General features: G+C 34.8%; 1 protein-coding gene across 7 annotated transcripts in view; it reads left to right on the plus strand.

The window, feature by feature from the left end:
- The window catches only part of CEP170 (centrosomal protein 170), a 105,292-nt gene extending 97,141 nt beyond the window's left edge, over window positions 1-8,151 (plus strand). For all 7 annotated transcript variants that reach the window (XM_050895220.1, XM_050895221.1, XM_050895223.1 and 4 more), the window contains 3 exons: window positions 1,633-1,726; window positions 4,070-4,121; window positions 5,786-8,151. In XM_050895220.1, the coding sequence (XP_050751177.1) occupies window positions 1,633-1,726; window positions 4,070-4,121; window positions 5,786-6,072 (433 nt within the window). In that variant the 3' untranslated portion in view covers window positions 6,073-8,151. The remainder of the gene's footprint in view (window positions 1-1,632; window positions 1,727-4,069; window positions 4,122-5,785) is intronic.
- The last annotated feature ends 266 nt before the right edge of the window (window positions 8,152-8,417 follow it).

Genomic DNA, 8,417 nt, shown 5'->3' on the forward strand with positions numbered 1-8,417 from the left:
ACTGCTAAATAAAGCCTTATTTTCTATGTTCCTGCTGATTTCCAGTGTGATATAGGTGCTATTAAAGTACGGAAAGTACAGCTGCATAAGATTCTCTGTATACTGAATCCAAATATTTCCAGGGGTTGCCTGTTTTTTAGTGTATGATCCTATAAAGGATTTAATCGGCTCTGCTTTTTATTTATTTATTTTAACTCATCAGTATCAGGCAAGTCCTAAATTTTCCATTGTAATTGGACCTTCTGGTATCCAGATTTGCAGCTGTATGGCTTTGCAAGCTTTTGCACTCCCTTCCAGAACATAAAAGCAATCTTGTCAGACCTCTGATGATCAGCTGTGTTACTAGATGATGACAGTACTCGAGGCCATAAAGTGTTTCATGTTTTCTTCACTGTAGTTTTGATTACTTTTATTTTTTCCTTCCCCAAGACGAAGTATGTATTAATGTTTACTCTTTATATGCTTTGTACGTATAATACACTAAAGTCCCTTGCAGAAGTGGTCATCTGCCTCAATCCCGTGACACTGTGTCATGAGAGTAGCACTTCCTCTCAGTGAAACATCTGACAAAAACATGTTCTGAAAGAGCCGCGAGTGAAGACCTCAAAGACAGGAGAAGAGTTAAAGCAGCTTCTGGATGGGCTGTCTACAGACATCTGTGTACTGATAAGATGAGACAGGGTACACATTTTGAAAAACTAGACTTTTTTTGACAGGATAATAATAGAGAGTGGGATTTTCCATAGGGGATAAACAACTGAAGAAAGACGAACAGAAATGCAGTACTAAGTCTCGCAGCTTTCTTTCAAATTCTTAGTCTTTATAAGATTCAAGGTATCATGAATTTCCACCTTAAAAATTACTTCCTCAGAGACCTACCTACACTAATAACTTCTTTAAAATGTACTACTTTCCGGTCATGATTTTAAATTGGTTTGTTTGTTTGCTTAGCAGTCTTACTGCAGCTATTTTTGTACTTTTATTTATCACAGCAGTGAAGCAAAACAAAAAAAGGGGAATCTCACAGTATGCTTTGGGGTTTTACAAATAATAGAAGTGACTTCTTTAAACATGTAATACAAGTGATACTTATATTACTAAATCACGTATATACAATCTGTGTTGAGACTTTTCAATGAAAACTTCTTCTATGAAATGTGTTTTTCTTTTAAGTTCCTGAAGTGTTTTATTTTTCATTAAATTAATATAAAATGCAAATGTAAAAAAGTTGCATTTATTTACCATTGTTAATCTTTCTCTTATGTTTTGCAATTGTTGTAAAATGCGGTGTTAATAGGGAATTCTCTGACTACTGTAAAATAGCTGGATTTTTTTAAAAAAGTCTCAGTGCTGGAGGAAAGAATCAGCTGTGTCTTTTCAACACCATAAGCAGGTATTTAGCTACAGAACTGCCATTTTAATATCAATAATAATGATATTGCTGAAACCCTGTATGCTTCCCTGAAAATTTAAACTGTATGGTTGGATTCTGTCAGTTTTCAATATTTCAGATTTTACTTTTATTCAGTGCTCCCTATGCTGCTGTCTCATATTGTGTTATCTAATCTTTCAGGTTTAGTTTGTTTATTTTTATCTATTTTAAACATACTGTTCTTTAATTTCTTTCTTTAGAATATTATTTAAGGACAAAGACAGAAATTGGGAAGAAATTGAAAACAAGTTGCGAGCTGAAAGTGAAGTTCCTATTGTGAAAACATCAAGCATGGTATGAATAGTTATCTTTTCTGGGATTGATTGAGCCTCTTATCTAATTTCTAAATAATGAGTAGAGGAATGTATTATTTTCAGTGACATAAAGGCAAAAATCTTTAAAAGGTTTTATTTAGACACTCTGTATTTCAATAAACCTAATCTTCTTTAATAATTACTAAGACTTACTATCTTATAAAGAAAGAAGAAATAGTTCAGGGGAAATTATCAGATAAAGAATGCAATAAAAGGGGTTCAGACTACATATAGACCATCAGTACTTTTGTTTAATGAAAGGTAACAACCATTAGTTTGAATGTTGGATTGCTTTCAAATGAACTTGTTTTACAGTCTAAAGACTACCTACTGATTATTGATACTTAATACTTAATACTATTAATACTGATTATTAATATTCAGAGAAATAGTTGTATTTTGCTCTATGTGAATGAAAATAATCTGTAGTCACGTTGCAATAAAAGCACTCTTCAATGAAAAATAATCATGTTGATTTTGTGTGGAAGTGATAACCGTAGGGTACCAACTACAGCTCTAATTAATTGATTTATGTAGTCTTCCACCCCTGCCTAATTAGGGCCATTTCATGACCAGACTGTGTGACAGTGTGAGGGAACGGAACACACATGTTGTTTCCTGGTACGCTTCTCCTCTGCTTCTAAACACAGAGTGTAGGGTTTGAAAAACATCTCTGCATGTGAGAGCCGGCAGAGAGTCTAGCTACATTATCGCGTCTGGAGTATCGTGCTGTTAAGATGTCAGCTTATAGAGGCAGTTTTCTTTTCCGAGGAAAAGGTGGGAGAGCAAACTCCTCCTCACATGCTTCGTACTGGACTGCTCAGAAGCAAAATGTGAACACATTTCCTCTGGTATTGAACTGGCTAGCACTTCTCTGTTAGCTCATCATGAGTTATTAAACTCATCCAGATTGATTTTTCCTGGAAGTATTAAAAACTTGGCCTGTAATTTCTGCAGAATGGTATATTTTTTAAGAGCAATCATTAGTAACTCAGTGTTAGAATTTGATAGATACACTGACAGTTTTGGGGTTTTTTTAAAGTTTAATTAAGTAAGTTACTCATGGAAGTTTCTGATTTTAGAAATATGATAATATAAGGAGTTTCTCTTATCCATTTCCAGAATAAGATCAGAGTTTAGTGTTTTATATTCTAAATGCCATGAATATGGGGTTTTAAGACATTCATTAAAAAGGATTAGTTCTACATTTATTCCTCAGTTCAGCATTTTACAAAATTTTTTTTCAATGCATTAAAGCATCTCACATTGTCTGAAAGTGTATGGTTGTGGGGTTTTTTGCCCATGCACTGATTTTCAAGTTTCTGCTCAGTTTTCAGAGGAATATATTGTTCAAATGCAGTGCTTTTTTTTACCACAGAATGTTATTAAAAGTTAACATAGGACAATTGTAACTGATGTTTGTTTTGTCCATGGGACATCTATGTCCAGCTCAGATGTGGAATCTGCTTAAAGATAATGACTTTCTAAAATTACTCTCTTTACCACCCACAAAAATCACATTACTTAGTACAGAATGGGTTTCTGAAATGGGTTAAATGGGTTTCTGAAATCAGTGCCTTTGAAAATTCTCAGCTTTTGAAGACCACTGACAGCTCTCCTCAGCAGTTGAATTAACAGTATTCTTCAGTGTAGGATCCTTCAATTGTAGGATTTACATATTTATAATTTAAGATGTGGTACATTTAATGATTGTTGTGTTTCTGAGTGTGTTGCTGTGTCTATGTCTGTGTTAGCAAGTAGTGCAGCACAGAGGAGAAAAATCTGTAAGGCAGACAAGTGCTGAGGACCCAACATTGGTGTGCTGTACAGGGTCTCATGGGCACAGGTCCCAATGGTTGCAGACAAAATCCCAATGCAGTCATCTTACTATTCTGACTCACGTCTGAACAAGGTTATAAATCACCCTATTCCATTAATACTGGGTTTATACTGTAACTTTTCTTTAAAGGTTTGCTGTTACTTTGCCCCATTTCTACAGAACCATGGTGTCTTTAAGTCTGTGCTTGAGAAGAAGTAGTGCAGGCAGATGAGCAAGGGACAGAGTGAGGTTTTGTTGACCCTAGCAATCAGCCAGTGCGGAGGAGCTCTTGATTCCTGAGTGGGCCATGGCTGTCCAGCCTCAAGCACTGCTGCCCAGGACCCATGGTGGACGTGGCTGGGCCAGCACCAGCAAAGGTGTTCTTGATGCCAGGAGGGACAACCCAAATAGCATATTGCAAAGGTTGGGGAGGGTGATTGTTTACTACTGATAGGTAGTTTGAGTCTCTTTTTCAGTAATGAAACATGTGTGTTTCTTTCCTAGGAAATATCATCAATCTTACAGGAACTGAAACGAGTTGAGAAACAGCTGCAAGGTACAAATCTTTTTTCACTTTTCTCTTTTGTGCTGGCTTGCTGTAAATTTTTTTAGTATATATCTATACATATATATATGTATATCATGAAACCAAGTTATTGCATTTTATTAAAATATATTCACATCAGTTACGTACATTAATATCATATAATTGCTGGCACATTTGGTAGAGAAACATCACTTAATTATTTTAAAACAGAAGAGTGATGATATCTTTTTATATGGGTGAGAAAAGGCTCAACTAAAAATGAAATAGTCCAGAGAATCCCAGAGGAATTATTTGTGAAACATTCTTAATAGAAATATTTTTATGGGTAAATATTGAAGAGTAGGTGATAGAGAATCCTGAGATTAGGCTTTATAAAATAGTCTTTGCACATCAGTAATACTCTCATGTGTAGCACAATTCAGTATAAGGAACGCACTGGGACTATAATCTATAGGAAATCTCAAAAAAAACCCCCTGTATCTGATACCATAAAATGAAAATTTAGAATTAGCTCTTGACATCTTCCTTTCACACTACTGAATCCACTCTCTGTAGTGGTGGAGCCCACTGACTACAAAACAGGAAAGTTACTTTGCTTTTCACACGCAAAGACTTATCTATATATAAAATGGAAAGAAGTATGTTGTGCTTACAAAGTCTGCTATTTAGACCTATATTCCATTTATCAAAATCAACTTAAAAACTGAGTATATTTTAAAAAGAAGTTGCAGTCTTATTTGTATATTGTTTATATTTAGTTTATTGTTTAATTTGGAGTGGTCAAATGGATTAGTGGTCCATGCTTATATATAATCGTTATTGTATCTGTCGTAAATCTCCTGTATTTGTTATTTTTAGTATTCAGATTTAATCCTACAATAAAACATGTTTTAAAAAAGAATGTTTCAGGAGGAATCATTAGCCACCTTTAGAGACAAATTAGTATTTGTTTCATGCTCAGCTATAATTAAAAAATGTTAATTTATTACACATTATATTGTGTTTAGAAAACATAACAAAGAAATAAGGCCCAGAGAAAGAGGCCAAATCATTTCCTTGTGTACGCAGTGGTGTTCAAATAGATGTTAGTACAATTTTGGAAATAAAAAAGAGAGAGGTTCTGTTAAATGGGACAAATGTGTTAATAGTACAGTAAAATGAAATTGTACTAGGTGCTTCAGTTTGCCCTCACTATGTGGAGGGAGAGGGACAGTAAGTCCATCGTTATGCATTAAAATGGATAAATGACTGCTTTTTTATACTAATGTCATTCAATCATGGAATTAGCAGCTATGGATATTTGGGGGAGTGGGGTGGAATGAAGCATAATATAATGGTAACATTAAAGAAAAAGCCCCTTAAACATGACTAAAAATCCCATCTTTCAGTTCCCGTAAGCTAGTCGTAAATGGTTTGTCATCCCTCTTTTCTGTCCACACATCAGGCAGTGTTTAGTTTGTGCAGTTTCATTTCATCTGAAGTTTTAATACATGTAAATGCTTTTAAATTATGTATCAGCTACATATGTGTTGTGTAAACCACTCCTTTGTAGTGGGCAACGCACATAAAAGCTCAAGTCTGTCGTCATTAAAAAAAAAAAAAGTGTGAGAACAGGATTTTAGTATTTTTTATGGTTTCTTCCCTATCCTTTTCATCTTTTCTTGATTGCTTAGCAATTAATGCTATGATCGACCCTGATGGTACCCTGGATGCTCTGAGCAACTTGGGATTCGCCAGCCCCATCTTACCAGCTCAGCCGAAGCCGAAGTCCAGTCCCGCTTCTCAAAGTACCCGCCCTCAAGTGCAGCCAAACTGCCAGCCCGAAGCTCGGGCTCTTCGACCCGCTGCCGTCCCTGTTGCAGCTGAATTTGAGAATGCTGAATCCGAGTCAGATTTCAGCATACATTTCAATAGGTTTAACCCAGATGGGGAAGAGGAAGATGCCACCCTGCGTGAGTGACGTCTCAGTGTTGATACAAAAACCTTTCATGTGGAATGTCTAGGAATAAAGGAAAAATTATAATATTGGTTTTATAATTTAAAAAAAAAAAAGGCTTGGTCAGACAGCAGTTGTTTTATTAAACCAGTTTTCTTTAACTGTGATGCTTTGATTGTCACACAAACCCTTTTCAAATCATAAAGATATGCATAGATACCAGTGTAGGAAAGCAGATTGTGGCAGGTTTGCCCTTTGTGGTTGTGTGCTTTGCAAAAGAATTATTATATCAGCAGTTTTCCCTTAATAGATTTATTTCTTTTTAAAAGCCATGCAAGCAGTCTAACATTTAATGTTACTGAAACCCCAAATCTCTTTGCCAAGCTGCTCTAATCAATGGACTTCCTCCACTAAAGTGTGTACAGAACTGTTGAACAGTTACATTTGATTCTCAATTAGATGATTTATATAGGAAACATTATCTTTGACTACAATGACACATTACTGCAAAAGGTAAGACAGATTTCAGAAAGCATTCATTCTTGTGTACTGAAAATCTCAACCAGTTCTGTGATTTATATAACCTTGTTGCTGCGTAAATTGTCTTGGGGTTTACAAAGTTCACATATTATGTTTGCACTAAGATTTGCTGGGAGTGATAGGTGAACATATCGATATCATTAAACAGCAAGCAGTGTTTTGGTGTACATAGAAAACTGATAATACTGTACTTGTATTATCATTGCAGTGTTTTAATCCACTTCCTGAAAGGACTATTTGGCACTTTTTGATCTTCTTCAAATGTCTTTTTGATGTTAATGAAAGTAGAAGTATTTCATATCTCATTTCTGTCCAAATGTTTGTTGAAACTAGGAAACAAATTTAAACATACAGCAGCGTGGGACATTTTAAAGCATATTGAGGCAAATGGGCTCTCACCAATTCAAATGCAACATAAGCTTACAGAAGAAATTCATGTTCCTTGGAATGATCATGAGATGTAAAATTTTCTTTAGGGGACTTGGAAATAGAGTTGTCATAATTTTCTTGATCAATAGATACGCTCCCAAGCAAATGATTTTCTTTGCTTCTGTATATTTTCCTGTAGTCTTGCTAGTAAAGCTGTCTCTGTCTTACATATTTAAAAGGATTCTGGAAGACGACTGCTAACATAGACATTTTGCTTATACCACTGAAAAGCAAGTCTATTTAAAGTTTCCTATATAAGCCTATTTTCCTTATAAGTTGTCCCAGTAACTTAACATTTGGAAATAATAATAAAAATAAAAGTAAATTACTTTGTATTTCCAGAACACTGTAATTTGGAGGAATGTTATTTCTGTTAAATGTAACTAATAGACTGGAATTTTCCTATGTTTGCATCAGTCTCTATATATTAAGGTTAAAGATACAGTTTTGCAGCTTTTATGAAATGGTCTTTAATATTTCAGCAATAATCCTATATGACATTTGTTTAAAAAAAACTACTTTCTGTACACTTTTAAATTGTACAGGCTTTCAGAAGTCAGTAAAAGTTGGACCAGTTAATAAAAATGCAAAAACTTTTTTTGTAGAGATGTAAAAACAAAACCACTAATCTGTTGTATAATGGATTTCATATTTTCTTTAAAAAAATTAAAAGTAAACAGCCTTCATGTATGACTCAATATGCTCTACTCCAGCTAACTGTGGAAGCCTGAACTACACTAGTTTACAGAGGCTACAAGAAAAGTTTTAGAAGGTGCAGAAGGGCAAAAATAAATCAAAACTAGAGCTAGGTGTTGAAAACCGAGTGTACCAAACCATCACCATAATTCCTTCTTTTGTTTAATGCTTGGGAACATAATTTTTCTGCAGACGCGAGTGGAAAGTAGGAAATGGCTAGGAAGGATTAAAGGTGCAGGCTCTTCATGCCAGATTCTATTTGTGTTCTTTCAGGCGTTTATACCTTTATGTTCTGTAATAAGCATTTTGCATTACTATGTTCTTATTTTGTATGAACATGTTCTCCTTATTTATTTTTGTTACATTTATTATGTATGTTATTTTGTTATATGCATTTACAACTCCATTTTTAAATAAAGTGTTTCTGGAACTTTACAAATGCGTGAATATGTAATTGAGAGCTGGGAAGTTCACACAGTCTCCCTGCAGTCTAACTTACCTTTACTGAAATAGGAAATGACATTTTTTCGTAAACGTCTTTTCTCTGGAATAAGTTGTATTATTGCCGCTGCTGCATCATTTGTTCTGTACTGACAGTATTGGCTCACTTCCCCGTACTCAGGTTCATTTCCACACTTGAATTGATTTTTGTGTGCAAAGCTAGAGGCAAAAATAATCCAGTGTGCCGGTCACCAAATGGTGAC

The sequence above is a fragment of the Gymnogyps californianus genome, chromosome 3 (genome assembly GCF_018139145.2).
Source record: "Gymnogyps californianus isolate 813 chromosome 3, ASM1813914v2, whole genome shotgun sequence".
Classification (NCBI taxonomy): domain Eukaryota; kingdom Metazoa; phylum Chordata; class Aves; order Accipitriformes; family Cathartidae; genus Gymnogyps; species Gymnogyps californianus.